Source organism: Capra hircus, chromosome 22 (genome assembly GCF_001704415.2).
Source record: "Capra hircus breed San Clemente chromosome 22, ASM170441v1, whole genome shotgun sequence".
Classification (NCBI taxonomy): domain Eukaryota; kingdom Metazoa; phylum Chordata; class Mammalia; order Artiodactyla; family Bovidae; genus Capra; species Capra hircus.
The window spans coordinates 59,983,821-60,002,976 of record NC_030829.1 but is presented as its reverse complement, the minus strand read 5'-3'; the positions used below and the strand labels follow the sequence as shown (position 1 = coordinate 60,002,976).

Sequence of the window (19,156 nt, the reverse complement as noted above, 5' to 3'; positions counted from 1 at the left end):
GCTCTGTCTCTCCTGTGCCTCAGTGTTTTCCCGGCCCTGCCTGCTTCTCCCTCTTTCCTCCCCAGTAATTGTGGATGTGTGCGTGCTGAGTCGCTTTAGTTGTGTCTGACTCTTTGCAACCCCGTGGACTGTAGCCTGCCAGGCTGCTCTGTCCACGGGGTTCTCCAGGCAAGAATACTGGAGGGGGTCGTCCTGTCCTCCTCCAGGGGATCTTCCCAACCCCGGGATCGGACCTGAGTCTCTGGCATCTCCTTTTACCACTATGACTGTGTATGTATCCATCCATTTTTTTACTTTTCCGACCGTATCCCTTCTGAATATATTAGTTTCACATTTTTTCTTTCTTTGTGTCTAGATGTTTCTGTGAAAGCGTGCTTTTCCCACTTTTGTTTTTAACCTTTTCTCTATTTCTCTCTCTTCATTAAAAATATCAAAATATGTAGATATTATGCTTTTATTAACAGAATGTGTTATGTGTTCTTAATTTTAAATAATGATGCATAGAACATTTTTATAATGTCATAGTTTAAATTTAATTGAGTTTTTTTTTGTTTGTTTGTTTTTTAGTTAGCAAATTCGGGACTTCCCTAGTGGTCCAGTGGGTAAGACTCTGTGATTCCGATGCTGGGGGTCTGGGTTTGATCTCTGATCCGCGAACTAAGACCCCACATGCCTTGAGGCATGGCAAAAAAAAAAAAAAACAGTTTAGCAAATTCATCTCGGCAGTATATTAAGAGCCATCCCAGGAATGCAAGTAGGTGTCCACTTTAGAAACAATCTACCAGTTTAAATCACCGCTTTTCTAGAGCACAGGAGAAACCACGCCATTATTTTCATAGAGAACAAAAACACTACTGAAAATGCTCAACATAGGTACTTTTACGATAAAAAAGCAAAATTCCTAGCAAATCAGGCTCTTCCTTAATATGGCGAGAGGCACTGAGACTCTGCAGTAATTGATATGGCGAGAGGCACTGAGACTCTGCAGTGATTGATATGACGAGAGGCACTGAGACTCTGCAGTAACTGGCGCCACTTGGTAATGAGGTGGAGTCACTGCCATTGCCTTATCCAACCTTTTCGTCGGAGACTCTGGCCAGTATGAGGGGGATGGCATTAGTACTGGCAAAGAAGAGCAGAATTGAGATTATCTGCAGACCTTATGATCATCTACCCAGAAAGATCTCAAGAGAATCAATTGGCAAGCCAATAAGAGTTCAGCAGTGCAACCAGATATAAGATCAGCATAGAAAAATCAATAGCTTAGTTACATACTAGCAAAAACCAATTAGAAAATGAAATGAAAAATGAACTCATTCTTAAGAGAAACAAATTCCATAAAATATCTAGAGAGAAACCTCATAAAAATGTCTAAATACTAAATAAAGAAACCTACCAAAGTTTACTCAATGGCCTTCAGGAAGAGTTAGCTATATCAGGTCTCCCATAAATTAATCTGTAAATCCAACAGAACCCCAGCTGAAATCTCAGGAAGACTGGTAATGATATATAACATGATGGTTTCTTTCCCTCAGAAGGGAAGGGAATGTACTGTGTGCATGTGGAAAATAGTTTACCATGAAGCTGGCTTTTTAAATTCAGTGGCAAAACAATGAAATCTTCAATAAAGAATAAGAGCTATACAAAAATCTATATAATTGGTGGAGATCTATATGGAAACAGTCTATCCGGCATAATGCATGCTAAGTCATTTCAGCCGTGTCTGACTCTTTGCAACCCCATGGACTATCGCCCGCCAGGCTCCTCTGTCCATGGGATTCTCCCGCCAAGAATACTGGAGTGGGTTGCAGTGCCTTCCTCCAGGGGATGTTTCCAGCCCAGGGATCAAACCTGTGTCTCTTAGGTCTCCTGCCTTGGCAGGCAGGTTCTTCACCACTATCACCACCTGAGAAGCCCAGAAGAATATCAGTGACCAGCGTGTAAATAAAAAGATGCTTAACTTTAGATATAGTAATAGTCAGGGAATTGCAACTAAAATTAAAAGAAAATTTTCTTCTCTCTCACAGTGGTGAAAACCTAGGTAGCCTATCTTGCAGCAAACACAAGTCTTCCACTTGGAAGGTATTTTGGTTCAGTTTGGCTGAGAGGGATGCTAGACATGATAGGAGGAAAGGGGACGGTCCCCAGTCCCTTTCTGGTGTGGCCCCAGCTCAGTGTGGGACCTTGAACGCAGAGAAGGCCCAGGCAGCTCTGATGGAGGCCCCTTCGGCTACTCAGACCCCACCCGACACTCCCAGGTGGGCGCCTCCTTCCCCTGCTGATAGGTGCGGAAGGCTGGGGAGCCACTGTGCTGGCAGGCAGCTCCAGGAGCTCTTGGGGGTGCCGTGTTGCTTCCTTAGTTTGCGCATATATTCGGATGAGGTCATAGAACTCTGTCAAGAGTCCCCTGATGCGGAGGGGTGCGGCTGCAGGCGGTAGAAGCGGGGCAGCCAGTGCCAGGATGGTCTCCCATCAGGTCTGGGAGTTGGGGCCACAGCCCCTCCTCCCCTCTCCCAGGCCCTCACCCTTTGCTGGGCCTTCATCCTAGCTCCCAAGCCTCACGCCCAAGGGCCAGGCAGACCACACTCCAAGGAAGGCGCTGCGGCCAGTGGAGCCTTAGAAAGGGCTTCATCCTCTGAGATGTTTGGACCACGGTTCAGATCCCGTCTCTGCGGTCTCGTAGCCATGTCCCCTATCCGAGCCCCGGCTCGGGAGGTCTCTTTGGATGATGGATGGTGTAGCGGTGACTAGCGTGACTGAACGCTTCCTTTTGCCAGCTGTTGCTCTGGGCCCCTGTGCTGTCGTGGACCAGCTCAGCCAACCCCGCATCGCCGCCACAGGTGCCTACCGCGCTTATGCCTGTTCCACACATGGGGACACTGAGGCAGAGGGCAGCGAAGGGACTTGGTGACGCCACCACTTGGGCAGCACAGCTGGGACCGAAATGAAAGTCTCTCCTCTCAGTTACTCAGATTCTTGCCTCTCTGAACCTGGAGCGGTTGGCTCACCAGCAGGGGAGCCTAGTCAGTCAGTCGGTCAGTGGGTCAGTACTCAGCCAGCCAGGGCCGGTTCCTGAGCACGCGGTCCCTCCCAGGGCCTGTGCCAGGTGCTAGGAACCAGGTCCGGAATGAGTGAAGCCGACACAGTCCGTCGGCTTTGAAGCTTCTGTCTTGGGAGCTGTGTGGGCGGTATTGCCTGAGATCAACCATAAACAAATAACAGGCAACAGCGATCCAGAGAGTGATCTTGTCAGGAGGGAAGAAAACACAGCATTGTGAGGTGAGAGGCGGGGGTGGCGCGGGGCGCGACATTCCGGGGGAGCCGCCCAGGCAGGTCAGGTTGGGCGGCCCCCAAGGCCGTGGCGGTGCCCGGGCTGCTTCGCGAGCTTGGGCCTGGCTGTGCCCGCCCGCCGTGGAGCTTCTGCCCGGAGCGGGACGAGAGTCTGTGCTGGAGAGACGCGAAGCCGAGCTCAGGTTACAGCTGGGGCGGTTGGGGCACGCGCACATGTGCAACTGCGCGTGCACGTCGGTACCTCCAGTGTGTACCCGCACGCGCGCCCGTGTGCGCGGGGGCGTCTAAGGAGGGACCGCTTCGCGACGAGGCAGCCATCAGCAGATCGGTTCCGCTCCGCCGACCCCGCCGCAGCCAGTGGCACACGCGCCTTCGCTGAACCAAGGCCCTCTCTTCCCACTGAGCTCGCTGTCCCCCGGCCCCCGCGGCCACGTGCTGCAAGCTGGCCGCGGGAGACCCGCGACAGGGGCTGCCGGTCCTGGGGCCGCGCTGGGCCGCAGGCTCTCGGTTCCCGGGTGCCTCTCTGGCCGGTTCTTCCCCCGAAGCATCCTTTCCTGAGGCCAAAGTTGCAGCGAAAAGGAACCTGGCCGGGGGTGGGGGGTTGGGTGGGAATGGGAGGCAGGTCCCGCGTGGAGGCTTGCTCCCCAGCGACACTTCCTGGATGTCGGGAGAGCCTGCAGGGGACCAGCAGCGTTGGAGAGGCCTCCTGATTTTGGCGGCTGGTTCTGTCAGACGCCGGGAGTGATTGGCTGGTCAAAGCCGCCCAGGCCACCCTGCCCCTCTGCCAGAGCCTGGTCCTGGCTGGGGTGACCAGTGCCACTCCAGGAGAGACTGGCTTCTGGGAATTCTTCTGTTGCTAAAAGGGACAGTGGCCTTCTGCGGCCGCTCCCTCCATCTGGGCCGAAGGAGGTGGGCACGGCAGGTGTGATGCTACTAGCCCAGGCCTGACACCTCCAGACGTCCAACCTGCCAGGCAGGCAGATGGGAAGCGCCTCCATCCTCCACTGACCCAGACTCTCAGCCGAGTCCTCCACGTGGGAAGCACGCGCTCTGAGCGGGCAGGCCGACCTCAGAGATGAGGGGAGAGAGTCTCCACGGGAACTCCTACCTGAGTGTCATGCTAATGCCTGTTTCTCCCCGTGGAAAGAGGAGGCTGGATAGAGGAGGTTCCCCCAACCACCAGAGTCTACCAGGGCGGGGCAGTGGGGAGGCTGCCCGGACATTCAGATCGTGGTGAAGGGCAGGTGGTGCTCTGGACGCTGACCAGGCTGTGCTTCGGGGACGGTCCTTGTCAACCATGTCCACGGCTACTGCAAAGATGTCCTCCACGGTGGGGTTGCAGAGAGCTTCACAGATTTGATGGCATCTCGGCTTTCTCCTGAGGTAGTCTGCCAATAAACAACTTGCACCAGAATCCCCTACTCAGGCTCTGTTTATAGGAGAGAGATGGAGGATGGAAGGGATGCGGGGAGATTTGCTAATCAAAGTAATCTGAAGGAAACTGGCAGATGTCCCTGTTATTCTGGAGAATAAAAATCCTCTTAGGCTCCCCCCTGCCGGCCACCCACTGGAACTCAGAGCGGCTCACTCTCTCTTCCACCCTCTCCTCCTCACCCCTGCCCTTCCAGGTTTCAAGAGGCTCCAAATGACCCTTACTATTTCATGGAGCAGTCAGGATTGGGGGTGTTGTGGTCCGATTGCGGGTTGGAAAAGAACTTCCCGACACAAGACAGAATGAGAGAGAAATAAACTTTATTAGAGTGGGAGACACTGTTAAAACAATGGGTTGGCTCAAGGGTGAGCCAACAGTTGAATGGGGGTCCTTGGTCTATTTTTATACCCGGAGTGCAAGGAGTGGGATAGGGGTCTTGCCAGTCATTTGCTGACTGGATGAGGCACCTATACTGGGTGAAGGAAGAGTCAAGCAAATACGTTCTCCTTACCGGGGTAGAAGGGGACACAGGTTATACTGCTCAGGAGGACCTGAAATTCCTTAATGGCTACAACAGGGGGGAAGAAGGACTTTTCCCGTTCCTGCGTTCCGAGATCCTCCTTTTTTTTTTTTTCCTGTTCTTTCTTCCTTGGGACACCGCAGGGGGTGCCCCAGTTCCAGATCCCAAACTCCGCTTGGGGCGCACTTTGGCAGATCAATGTCAGCACTTCTCTGCTCACCGCGTCCTGTGACCCAGCTAGACAGGCGTGAACACGACGCCCCGGCACGTCGCGTGTCTCCTGGACGCTGAGGACCGTTTCCCGTCCTCCTGCTGGCACGGCCCTGGCCGCTCTCCTCCGGTCCGCTCTGCTCCCTCACGCTCTCCGAGCTGGACCCTCGGCCTCCTTCTCTCGCCTCTGGGGCCTCGCACGAATTTCCTCCTGCACCGCCTTCCCCCCCTGACAGGAGCGTCCCCCAGGCCCAGCGTCTCTCCCGCATCGCGACGTCGTCGTCTTCCTCAGCGCCGAGGACGCTCAGTCACAGGCCCGTTCGCTGCCTTTTCACTGCGAACCTGAGGCGGCTCCGCCCGCCCGGTGCGGCCCCCTTGGTGTCCTGGCCCCCTCGGCCTGGCCCCCTCGTTCAGCCATCCCGCCGCGCCGCGTCTGAACTCGGACGCCGCACCTCGTGCTCCCGGTCCGGCGGGAGGCGCCGCGAGACTACAGCCCCCACAATGCCCCGCGGCCCGCGCCGGGATTGGCTGGACTCCGAGCGGCCGCCAATAGGACGCAGTTTTGTTGGCAGGTGGCGCCGGTGCCGAAAGCGCCGGCGCTCCTGAGCCGCCTCCCGCCATGGGCAGCGCCGAGAGCCGCGAGGGCCGCAGGGCGTCTTTCGGGATGGACGAGGAGGAGCGGGTCCGGGTGCTGCAGGGCATCCGGGTGAGCGGGCGGCCGGCGGGAGGGCGTTTGGAGGCGTGCCGTCTCTCGGCCGCGAGAGGGCCGCGAGGGGGAGGGCGCCTCCGGCCTGGTCTCCTCCGGGTGACGGCATGGGCGGGGATGGGGGCGGGGCTTCGTTGCCTGGAGTCGCCCCGGATCCGCGTCCTCGCCGCCTTCGGACGACGACGCCTGTAAGAGGACGGCGAGCTGCAGCCCTTGCGTTCCGGAGCGGCGCTGCCGACCTGACTGACCAGCTCCCGGGCCAGCCCCTCCCGGCCCCCGCCCCCCGGTCGCTGGCCTCAAGGCCTCCCCGTCCGTCGAGGTGCGACCTGCTCCGCTTGCGACCCCCGCACGCGGCTGTGTTCGCGCCTCCAGTTTCCCTCGAATCCGCTCCTTAGTTCTTGCCGTTGAGGTCTCACCTCAGCGTCCTTCCGTGGCGAGGTCTGAAGCGTCTGCCCCCGCGGCCGCACACGGGTTTCTGCCGTGGCTCTCACCACTGTTCACAACTTAGGTGCAGGCTTTAGTTCCTGATTGTGCTTCCTGCCGCAGTGTCTCCGCCTTGAGGCCAAAGCTCTTGTCCGACTGCAGCCTCCCCAGGCTCACGTTTGAGCCCTCAGCGCGGGCCGTGGGCTGTGGTGCACCCTTCGCGGGTATCCCGTCAGTTAATTCTCTGTGGCCCTCTGAGAAGTCGGCTTCTGTTGGCCCATTTTGTGGATGGAGGACAGCCGAGGCGCTGAGGCTTGAAGCACTTCTCACGTCAAGCTAGCAAGTTGGCACTGAGCGAGGCCGACTCCAGGAGCCCCCTTCCTCCTGCACCTGTGCCTCGCATGTCGTGGGTGCTTTTAGACCGGTGCTGAGTGATTAAATGGAGAACCCAGTGAAGCAGGCACCAAGTGTCCATGGAAGGCACCCAGCCAGGGCCTTGGTGAATTCACTAATTAGGGACGTGGCTCAGAAAAGGAAGTCAGGCGCTCTGACTTCTCCAGAGATGCTCATTACCTGTGTGACCTGGAGTGAACAGCTTTATCTTTTGAGTCTCAGTCACTACATCTTTTTTTTTTTTTTTTTTAAAAAGGAGACGCTGTAATAATCCTTCATGCTCCCTAGGGTAAGATGATATGAGTCCATGTGTTCAGAAAAAGTACAGTGTTTTGTGGGGTCCTCTATTCTCTGCCTAGCCTACCTAGCATTTTTGGTGCTTACTAGGTGTTACCCAGTCTTGACCTGACTTGAGGCAAAGACAAAATGGGGAGAAGATGGCTCAGCTCCTTTTGGGAGGAGAGAGGCAGACCTGAGTCAGAAAGATGCTCCAGGCTCTGTCTGGGCACTCGCCCACTGTTGTTACCTGGTTTGGGGATTGTTGGAAAATTTGGTCAGTCAGAGGCTTCCGAGGGAACTCCTTTAAGTTGATAGAGGAGCATCATCTCTGGAGTTTTATGACAGATGGGTACATGTTTTAGCAGTTCTGCAAAGTATAAATTTTCCTTAAAACTGGAGAATCAGGCTTCGAGAGGTTAGGGAACTTCTTCAAAGTGTTACTTCTGGGACTTTAACCCAGATCTTTCCAGGACAAGCAATAGCATTTTCTCACAACTCCAAGCTCCAACCCACGTACATCCCCAGTGATATATAAGGCGCTGTGAGAATTGTGACAGCCTCTGGCTAGGCATGGTGCTAGTGCCCTGCTTATTCCTACCAGAAGCTGTTCCAACTAGAGGGAGCTTCGGGCACACTCACCAGGGAACAACTTGTGCAGAGGCACACAGGTGGGCGAGGGCCCCAGGCTGGGAGAGCCCTTTCTCTCCTCTCTCCCTCCCTCTGTCCTTCCCTCCATTCCTTCCATCTGTCCATCCATCCATCCATCCACGCGTGTGCCTCGCCTGAGAGGGAAGCCAGAGGAAGGAGGTGGTGGCAGCGCAGTGGTTGGCCTAAGGTTTTCGTGCAGCCAGGTGACTTGAGGTTGAGGAGTCCACCTTGTCTTTAAGCAGGTGAGTAAACATCACTGGAATAGGTTATTGGGTAAATAAAATGAGAAATTAATGTAATAGAAAGTGGATGCGAAAGAAGAACGCCTGCCTGCTCCTTCAGATAAAGTTAAACATCTCTAAAGACCTCTTGTATTTAATCCCCCAAGCCTAGTCCTGGAAAGCCCTCTAGTTCCCTTGAAATCATGTGCCAAGGCCCTGCTGGTTTGCACACTTCAGTTGCTCAGTCGTGTCCGACTCTTTGTGACCCCATGGACTGCGCACTTACTGGCATTAATTTACATATTGAGTTCAAGCCCTAATTCCAAGGAAGGTAAATTTTAATTAATGCAAAATGCTGCAGTTATATTCACTTCCATTTTTTCTGAGCAAGCATGTGTGAAATACATAAAGATGTCATTTCAGTTAGTATGTTTCATGTCATCCTCTGGTAAGAGGAGGTATGCACGTGGCCAGAATGTCCTGTATGAGACTGTTCCTGGGGCCCCCTCGCATGGCTAGTTTAGGTGACTCAGTAAAGTTGGCTGCCTGTCAGCATGTTCAGTTCAGTTTGGTTCAGTCCCTCAGTCGTGTCTGGCTCTTTGCGACCCCATGGACTGCAGCACACCAGGCTTCCCTGTCTATCGCCAACTTCCGGAGCTTGCTCAAACTCATGTCCATTGAGTCAGTGATACCATCCAACCATCTCATCCTCTGTCGTCCCCTTCTCCTGCCTTCAATCTTTCCCAGCATGAGGATCTTTTCCAATGAGTCTGTTCTTCACATCAGGTGGCCAGAGTATTGGAGTTTCAGCTTCAGCATCAGTCCTTCCAATGAATACTCAGGACTGATTTCCTTTAGGATGGACTGGTTGGATCTCCTTGGAGTCCAAGGGACTCTCAAGAGTCTTTTCCAACACCACAGTTCAAAAGCATCAGTTCTTCAGCACTCAACTTTCTTTATGGTCAAACTCTCACATTCATACACAACTGGAAAAATCATAGCTTTGACTAGACAGACCTTTGTCAGCAAAGTAATGTTTTTGCTTTTTAATATGCTATCTAGGTTGGTCATAGCTCTACTTCAAGGAATAAGCAGCTTAATTTCATGGCTACAGTCACCGTCTGCAGTGATTTTGGAACCCAAGAAAATAAAGTCTGTCAATGTTTCCATTGTTGCCCCATCTATTTGCGAGGAAGTGATGGGACTGGATACCATGATCTTAGTTTTTTGAATGTTGAGTTTTAAGCCAGATTTTTCACTCTCCTCTTTCACTTTCATCAAGAGGCTTTTTAGTTCCTCTTTGCTTTCTGCCATAAGGGTGGTCTCATCTGCGTATCTGAGATTACTGATAATTCCATCTTGATTCCAGCTTCTGCTTCTTCCAGCCTGGCATTTTGCATGATGTACTCTGCATAGATGTTAAATAAGCAGGGTGACAAGATACAGCCTTGACATACACCTTTCCCAGTTTGGAACCAGTCTGTTCCATGTCTGGTTCCAACTGTTGCTTCTTGGCCTGCATATTTCTCAGGAGGCAGGTAAGGTGTTCTGGTATTCTCATCTCTTTAAGAATGTTTCATAGTTTGGTGTGATCCACACAGACAAAGGCTTTGCCATAGTCAATAAAGCAAAACCAGATGTTTTTCTGGAACTCTCTTGCTTTTTCTATGATCCAGGAGATGTTGGCAATTTGATCTCTGGTTCCTCTGCCTTTTCTAAATCCAGCTTAAATATCTGGAAGTTCTCGGTTCACATACCTTTGAAGCCTGGCTTGGTGAATTTTGAGCATTACCTTCCTAGCGTGTGAGATGAGTACAATTGTGCAGTAGTTTGAACATTCTTTGGTATTGCCTTTCTTTGGAATTGGAATGAAAACTGACTTTTTCCAGTCGTGTGAGTTTTCCAAATTTGCTGGCATATTGAGTGCAGCACTTTCACAGCATCAGCTTTTAGCATTTGAAAAAGCTCAGGCTGGAATTCCATCACCTCCACTAGTTTTGTTCATAGTGATGCTTCCTCAGGCCCGCTTGACTTCACCCAGGATGTCTGGTATCTTTGCCTGGAGGTCTGGCTCTAGGTGAGTGATCGCACGGTTGTGGCTATCTGGGTCATTAAGATCTTCTTTGTGTACCTCTGTTTTCTTGCCAGTATGTCGGCTCTTCCAACCAGTTGACCTCCTCCCTTGCCCAAGTCACTCCCCAAGGCTGGTGCTCCAGCGATGTCTGCAGGCTCCTTCACCCTCAGAGCTACACTGTCTCCACCATCACTCAGTGCTGCAGGAGGCAGGTCTGGAGCTCTGCTGAGGGGAAGACCGGAGGAGGTAGTGGGACGTGAGGGACAGCCCCCATGTGCCCACACCAGAGGCCGTGTGCCCTCCACACAGGCTTGGGTACCACACTCACCCCACCACCTCAGCAAGTGCTCACTGTGAACTGGGCCTGGCCTGGCAGACACAATGGGACAAAGCAAAAGGTCTGACCCTATGGAGACCTCAGCCCAGGATGAGGAGCTAAGAAAGAAAAAAAGAAGAAAAACCCCCTGCAAGGGCCATGAAGGAAACAAAAAGGATAAGAGCGGTGGGGCTTCCTGGTGGGCTGGTCAGGCAGTGCTCCTGAGGAGGTGACGGTAGTGATGGCCCCGGGCCAGGGGGGAGAGGACTGTCTGTTCTGAGTTGAGTGGTTTCAGGGTGCTGCGCCGTCTGGTCCCCAGGCTGACCTTGTGAGACCTCATCCCTGTGTCAGAGGTGTGGGAACAGGTTCAAGGAGGGAAGGAACCCCTGGGTACAGCAAAGTTGTGGTCGAGCTGGAAGCTCAGAGTTGCCAGCCCTGTAGCCTGTGTGCTGGCAGCCACACGGGTGGGATGGGAGAGAGGCGGCCAGGTGATGTGGCTGGACAGGTGATGTGGCTGGACAGGTGATGGGGCTGGACAGGTGATGGGGCTGGACAGGTGATGCGACTGGACAGGTGATGCAGCTGGACAGGTGATGGGGCTGGACAGGTGATGCAGCTGGACAGGTGATGCGGGGCTGCTCACACTTTACCCTTGATGCAACATGGTGGTTCTCCAAACAGGTGGAGCTTTGGAAAGATTTTATCTGATGATGGTTTTTTTAAAAAATGACTTTGCTGCAATTTATTTTACATATCAGATTCACCATTTCAGTGTTTTTTTAAAAGCAAATTTACAGAGTTGACCAATTGTCGCAATGGAATTTTAGAACATTACAAAGCCTAAAAAGGTCCCTAGTACCTATTCGCAGTCATTCCCTGTTCCCACTACCTGCACCGTGGAACCACTAAGCCTTCTGCCTCTTTTTTTTTTTTTTTGCCTTTTCAGGATATTCCATATAAATACATCATAGATGTTTCATGTCTAGTCCCCGTCACTGAGAACAGTGGTCTTGGTGTTGGTTCCTCGGCGTTGGTGTCTTGGTAATTCCTCTTTATCGCCAAATGGCATCTCATATGGACTTTCTGGGTTTTATTTATTCAGTCAAACGATGGACATTTGAGTTGTTTCTAGTTCTTGACTGTTATGAATAATATTGCTGTGAACATTTGTGTATATGTGTTTTTGTGAACATAATGTTTTCATTTCTCTTGGATAAATATCCTAAGAGTAAATTGCTAGGTCACTCTGTTTTAAAATTTGGTAAATTAGGTTTAACTTTTTAAGAAACTGTCAAACTATTTTCTAAAGTGACTCTACTGTGTTACGTTCCCCCCAGCAGTGTATGAGATTCCAGTTTCTCCATGTCCTCACCGAACCTTGTTACCCTCTCTTTATTTATAGCAATTCTAGTTGAGTGCAAAATGGTATCTCGTCGTTTGAATTTTCATTTTCCGAATAACTAATCATGTTGCATGTTTTTTCTTATACTTATTTTCCACTCACATATTTTTGGGGTGAAATGTGTATTCAAATCTTTTGCCCACTTTTAATAGATTTAATGGGGTTATTTATCTTTATTATTGAGTTATAAGATTTATTTCTTTATGATGTTATGATTTGCACATATTTGCAGATATTTTCTCCCAGTCTGTGGTTTGTCTTTTTATTTTCTTCATGGTGTCTCTGAAGTACAGATCTATGTAGTTTGGATGCAGTGTAGTTTATTAATGTTTTTCTTTCAGTGGTTGGACTTTGGTGTCATATCCCAGAAATCTTTGCCTAACCCAAGGTTGTGGAAATTTTGCTGGGTTTTCTTCTAAGAGGTTTATGGTTTTGGCTTTTACATTTATCCATTTTTAGTTAAATGTTGTGGATGTTGTGAAGTAAGGCTCTAAGTCAGGTGTTGGCAGCCTTTCTGTAGATGACCAGAAAGTAAATACTGGCTGTTTTGCTGAGCAGAACATCTCTATCACTCAGCTTGGCCGTTTCACGGTGAAAGCGGCTGTAGGTAGCATGTGGACTGAGTGGACGTGGCTGTGACCAGTAAAACTCCATTCATAAAATCAGGTGTTGAGTTGGATTTGGCTCAAGCGCCTGAGCGTGCTGAGCTCTGTCAGTCTCTTTCTTTCTTTTTTTTTCCTATGAAATACTTACTTTTTCCAGCTCCATTGTTGAAAAGACTACGCTTTCCCCATCTGAATTATCTTGGGACCTCGGTGAACATCAGTTGACCGTAAACATAAGGGTTCAGAATTTATATCTTGACTCTCAACTTTGTTTAAATTCCACTGATCTGTATGCTATATGTCCGTCTTTTTGCCGGTGCAAAACTGTCATGATTTTTGAAGCTTTGTGGAGAGTTTCAAAATAGGGAAGTGTAAAACTCCAATTTTGTTCCTTTTTTCCCAACAATTGTTTGGCTGTTTTAGGTCCTTTGCATGTCCACACGTATGTTAAGCTCAATTTGTCAGCTTCTGTAAGAAGCTTGTTGGGATTTTGATGGGGTTTGTGTTGAATCTATAAGATTATGTTGGGAGAATTGTCACTTTAACAATATGGAGTCTTCTAGTCTGTGAATGTGAAATCTCTTTTTCTTTATTTAGATCTTTTCAAGTTTTTCTCAGTGGTGTTTTATACTTTCAGTGTATAAGGCTTACGCTTCTTTAAAAATTATTCCCAAGCATTTCATTCTTTATGATGCGATTATGAATGGCACTGTTTCCCTGATTTCATTTGTGAACCCTTCACTGCTAGCGTACGGAAATGCAGTTCATGTCCGCATATTGACCTTGCGTCCAGCGCCTTTGCTGAGCTCACTCATCACCTCTAACAGGCCTCCTGGTGTGTGTGTTCCTTAGGGTTTATGTGGGTGCGGTCGTGGTGCCTGCGAAATGAAGGCAGCTTCACTTCTCTCTTTTCTGTCTGGATGCCCTGCTTTCTTTTTCATGTCTTGTTGTGTTGGCTAGAATGTCCGCTACAGTACTGAGAGAAGTGCTGAGAACGCATGTCTTGCTGCTGAATTCAGGGAGAAAGCATTGTCTTATACCGCTGAGCATGTTAGCTGTGTGCTGTTCATAGCTGCTCTCTATCAGACTGGCGATGTTATCTTTTAATAGTCTCCATCACGCCTTCCTCTGCGTCCTTAGAGCCTGCTTTTCTTCCGTAAGCTTGGGGAGTGCAGGCGCCTTGCTCACGAGCTTCCGGATCATTAGTGCGCGAGTTGCACTGTGTGGTTGGATTGGCGACTTGACGATCATTTTCTTCCAAGCTGGCGACCTGTGACCTGAGAGCCTTTCTCTTCCGCTTTTCATGCTTTCGAGGCTTCACTCTTCTCGTGTGTGCAGCAGACTTCCTTTTCCACCTCGCCGTTGCCCAGTGAGGTGCATCTCGAATGTCTGCAGCCATCAGCACTCCTGATTGTGTCCCGTCACATCACCCTTTGGTTTAGCACCTGTTAGGGTCAGCGTGGGGCGCAGGAGAGGCCAGGGGCCCTGGCCTGGAGCCTGAGCCCCAGGGGCCACGGCTCCCTCTTGTGTGCGGGGCAGGGCTGCGCTCAGCACAGGTGCCCTGCTGACTTGATCGTGAGCCCTCCCCACTCTTGCCCTGCTCGGCGCCGACCACTGGTGAGTGCTGTGGATGGCTCACAGCAGGAAACACCGACCAAGACAGCCGGGAGTCGGATCACCCAGTTCTCCCCAGCTTCGCTGCGAGCACACTTGTGCCGCGTCTGGGTGTGGAGTCTGGCAGTGTGGCTTGGGTGCTGGTCCCAGGCCGGACACTTTCCAGGTGGGTTCTCCTCGGTGCTCCCAGAACACGACATCTCCCGGTGCTGAGGTCTCTGGACACAAAGGAGCTGATTCTGCAGGGAGCAGGGTGCTTTTGGTCCCTCCCTCAGACCCCAGCTGTTGAGGATAAGGGTCGTCCTGAAGTTGGATGATGCCCTTCTTCCTCGGCTTGGGCTCCCAGACTCGCTGTGTGTGGGGGCAGCGGAGCTGGCGATCAGGGCACCTCTGGCCGCCCAGTAAGGTCCTCTGGGTAGTACCGTGGTGTAACCAGTAATGAGTTTACATGGTATGAGCACCCAGGTGACTGTGGGTGTGTCCCTCATGGAAGGTGAAATTCCATGCTGACACCTGTGACTGTGCAGCGCCCTGCTGATCTTCCTGGGCCAACGGCCAATTAATGTGAACATAAGGGGGCTGCCCACTCGGCTCCTATAGGCTCATCTCGAGTCCACTTGCTCTCTGGACCCCGCGGGTCCCACCCCGGAGGGAGGTCACTGTGCATCTCCTGCGGTCCCCCTGGTTTCCAGGATCCCGCTGCCGTCCCTGCAGAGCGTTTCCTGTTCAGCCCTCCTTCCCTCCTGCAACCCGCCCCGGCCACCTCCTTCGTCCTTGCTTGTGAGCTATTGGTGACTGGATTCTAAAGCCAGCCCAGAGCTGTCCCAGCGCTGCTGCCGGGTCTCCCTGCGGTTCCCCTGGGCTCACGTGTCCCCCTGCCCCTCTGGAACGCGTCAGGTTCCTCACGTGTGAAGCTCTGTCCCAGCCGGTCCTCACCTGGAGGCTGGGTGCGCTTCCGCTCTATGTCCAGGGACAACTCTGCGTCTTCCCTTCCACCTGCTTCTGTTTCACCCTCTCCTCTTTCCCCTCAGGAACACTTGATCTCCCTCCTTCCCCTGGATCTCTGGTAAATTGTTCTTTCTCCCAACAGGCTTGCCTCCCACAAATCTGTCCTTGCGGTGCTAGCAGGGTCATGTGTTTTGAAAAGGCAAATTTTACTTCTGAGCAGGTATCAGGCAGTGGTGATAGAATCCAGACCGCTGCAATGGAGCTTCCTTCCTTGCGGGTCCAGCGGCCTTGCTCTCAGAGGCAGCCCCACCAGCTGTTGGGTCAGTGATCACCCCAAGGTTAATGCCAAGGACGCAGCCCGCTTCCGTCTCATCCTCAGGTGCTTCCCGCAGCCTCCAGCGGCTCCCAGGCCCGACCCCTGGGGCCTGTGTGTGCTGGCACCGCCTTCTGTCATCGCCCGCCCCTTGGGGAGGGTCTGTGGCCCTGCCCTGCCGTTTCACGCCTCTGTGTCCCTCTGTATGTATGCAGGACTCGCCCCCATCCTTGGGGAGTTTCTTCCTCGGGCTCAGGACCTGTTCCCAGGTTCCCTCTGCTCTGTCAGAGGTCACCATCCCAGGTCCTGCAGGCTCTGCTCTGCGGGGAGGGAGCTCTGCTCTGCGGGGAGGGAGCTCTGCTCTGCGGGGAGGGAGCTCTGCTCCTGGGCTCTGGCTCCAGCATGGGGCCCGGAGCCCGGTTCACAGGCAGGACCCTTGGACAGGGGTTTAAGCCCCGGCTCCTTACTTCTTGAATGAAACCATCAGCCCAGGAACTTGAGGGTATTCACAACATTTTGGAACTTGGAGGCTTTGCCTCAGCCCACTTTCTAGGTCTTTGGGGTGAGCACCGAGAGGCTGGTCTGCATCTCCTTGTGGCAGCCCTTGGCTAGAGCTGTGAGGCCGCTGCCCTCCCGGGACCCTGCCCTCACCGCCGTCCCTGCCCCGCTCTACTGCCAGGCCGCCTCATCTGTTTTTGTCACCTGCAGGGCCCCTGGGGTGCTGGCAGCCAGCGCCCTCCAGGACTCTTCTTGTCTAGATTCTTGGATTTAATCTGTGGATCTAATTTCAGCTCCCAGAAAACTGAAGGAATAGCCAACAAAATCTCCACGGCAACTGGTGCAGCAAAGCAGAGGCATCTTCTTAGAGTCGCAGGAGGGCAGCGCCACCTGGGGCTGGATGTGGGCCCCAGGAGCCTCCGACAGACGGGCCTTGTCGGGAGCCTGTGCGGTGCTCGGCTGCTTGCAGGAGCCGTGGGCCAGGGAAGGAGGGTGCGGCCGGTGGGGCCGGAGGGTCCTCGGAAGACGGTGCCTGAGCGGCCGCGGCGTGAAGGCCCCCGCCCCGCGTCCTGCGTGAGGCCGTGCAGACGTCACCTGGGGCACCCAGAGCCTTACTTGATGCGAAGAACAGTGCTTAGAAAGCGGCCTCCTTGCAGCTGCCTCTCACACGAGTCTAGAGGGGTCGCTTTCTCAGACTAAAAGCTGTTGATTTTCGTGTCGATGTTTTCCTAATTAAGTAGGCTGCTGGTGAACACAGGCGTGCTCCGCCTTCCACTGCCTGCCTTGGGCTCAGTAAAGCACCGTCCGTGGCAGGAGAGGTGGCTTGCAGACCTCCTCCTGGGGCCCGCCCTGCTGTGTGAGCTGACTTGTCCGCTGGCCGCCCCCCAGCTCCCCGTGGCTGCCCTCACCGAGCACCCCTGAGGGCCCGCACACGCCTTTGTCTGTTTAGTGGGGTGGGCCGGGCCAGGAGCCTGGCAGGTGGAGGTGCCCACTGCCTGGGCCGGGCTGGTCACATCCCTGTCTTTCAGGGGAGCCCCTGGCACCTGCCGGGTCGAGTTCCTCCCACAGCTGGGAGCTGCCGCCCCTTCCAGACTGTGGGGACACCTCACCCTCCCTCTAGCCTGCCCCGTGCTCTGAGGCCGCGGCGCCCCTAGCTTCTTGCCCCAGGTTTGCCACTCGCCGTCGCGTTTTCCCATGGATAGAAACTGCTGGGCTGGACCAAGGTCGTGCGCACACAGTGGTTCTGTGCTCAGGGAGGACGCGCCCTCCCCAGCCGGGGGGTCACTCGCCCCTCACGCGTCGAAGGCTGTGGGATGCATCTGTGTTTACGGGCCAGCAGTTGCCGCCTTCCTGAACCCTTCCAGGCGCGCCCAAGCCCCCATGGCGTGCCACCTCCCCGTTTCTGTAGCGTCGACGCCCCGCTGTGCGCCGTGCTGTGGGTCACCCCGCTCTGCGCCTGTGTCTAGCCGGGCGTGCGGTCTCTTCACCGAGGGCCTTGGGGCTGCCCTGTGTGGCTCAGCGTGCGACCGCCCACACCGTGAGTTACTGCCATGCCACAGATGGGCACATGGAGCAGACAGGGTTCCCTGCCCGAGGCCAGGCAGCTAGGGGTTGCTTGGTTGGCTGCTGACCCAGGCCCATCTGGCCCCGCAGCCCCTGTCCTCGCCCTGCACTGGCCGCTTTGGTGTGCTGGGCCCCATTTCTGGGTGTGGAACAGGAAGCTTCCAGAAGGGGGCAGTGGGTCAGGGCCCCACAACTGGGTGTGGGCAGGCTCCTCCTTGCCAGCGCTGCTTGGGGTTGGGCCCTCTGCCCCCTGACCACGCCCAGCTCCCCGTGACCAGCTCCGATAGCACAGTGACTGGTGGGCTTCGGGCACCGAGTCCCCAGACCTGTCTGCTCTGGGGCCTCCATTCTGGTTCTCTTGGTGCAGGGAGCACTGCCCAGATGGTGTTTATTCTCGCATGACTACTGTGTGTGTGTCTGTGTATTTGTTGATTAAAAATATTCCTTGCTTTATTTTGCACCAACATTAAAAAATATTACGAATCTCCTCCTGCCACTGAGAAGCTTGCCAATGTTTTCCTTCACCCCTCGCTCACCAGGTGGTGCGGTTTGGTGGGTCCCCCTGGGGGCCTGGGATGAGGAAACCAGAGCCCACCTTCCCTGTGCAGAGCTCCCCCACCCGCCATAGCCTCCCTGCTCCCAGGCTCAGTGGGCTTTAGGTCTTGGTCCTCCTCTCCAGCCTGGTCATCTGGTCTACCTCCTCCTAACAGCTTCCATCAGGCACTCAGACACGCTGGGTTTGGTTCCTCTCAGAGGTCTGCACTCATCCCTCTGCTCGGGATGAGATCTTTTTCCCCTGATGCTATAGATGTGAGCCTGGCAGGCCACCTCATTTCAGGGCAGGGTGTCCCCGTTAGTGCTCTCTCCTCTGAGGGGTCTTCCCACCATCCCCACGTGTGCCCAGCCCTGCAGGACTGTATTTTATTCTTTCTCAGCACTCACCACTCACATGCTTTTTGAATTTTAACGACATGTTAGTTTTGAAATGGAGATATCAGATACTATGTGGAAAAACCCACCTCTCACCCTGTTCCGCCTGTCGGTCCCTGTCTCAGCCCTCACCCAGCCCCGAGGCAGCGCGCGTCCTTCCATCCCTGGAGAGCTGCCTGTTCTGCGTGTTTCACACAAGGAGGGTGTACAGTGTGCGGACCCCTTCATTAAGCGGGATGCCCTCAGGTCACCATGCTGGCCTGTGCGAGTTCTTCATCCCCTTCTGTGGCTAATGCTCCATTATTTCTACTCATCCTTCATGCCAGTTGGTGAGTTTTTCCCGCCTCTGCCTGTCACGGATGACGCTGATGTCAGCACAGGTGGATGGACATGTGAGTTTCCCGCCTCTGCCTGTCACGGGTGATGCTGATGTGAACACAGGTGGATGGACATGTGAGTTTTTCCACCTCTGCCTGTCACGGGTGATGCTGATGTGAACACAAGTTGATGGACATGTGAGTTTTTCCACCTCTGCCTGTCACGGGTGATGCTGATGTGAACACAGGTGGATGGACATGTGAGTTTCCCGCCTCTGCCTGTCACGGATGACGCTGATGTGAACACAGGTGGATGGACATGTGCGTTTTTCCCGCCTCTGCCTGTCACGGATGACGCTGATGTGAGCTCACACTTGCAGATGAGTGTGAGCGTGAGTTTGCATTCTCTTGAGCGGTACCAGCACGGAGCTGCCAGGCCCAATGGTGACGTTG

General features: G+C 53.6%; 1 protein-coding gene across 1 annotated transcript in view; it reads left to right on the top strand.

Moving 5' to 3' along the window:
• CHCHD6 (coiled-coil-helix-coiled-coil-helix domain containing 6) overlaps positions 6,003-19,156 on the top strand; it is a 104,038-nt gene continuing 90,884 nt past the window's right edge. Inside the window, exon 1 of the mRNA XM_018038406.1 lies at positions 6,003-6,159. Within this exon, the coding sequence (XP_017893895.1) occupies positions 6,073-6,159 (87 nt within the window). The 5' untranslated portion in view covers positions 6,003-6,072. The remainder of the gene's footprint in view (positions 6,160-19,156) is intronic.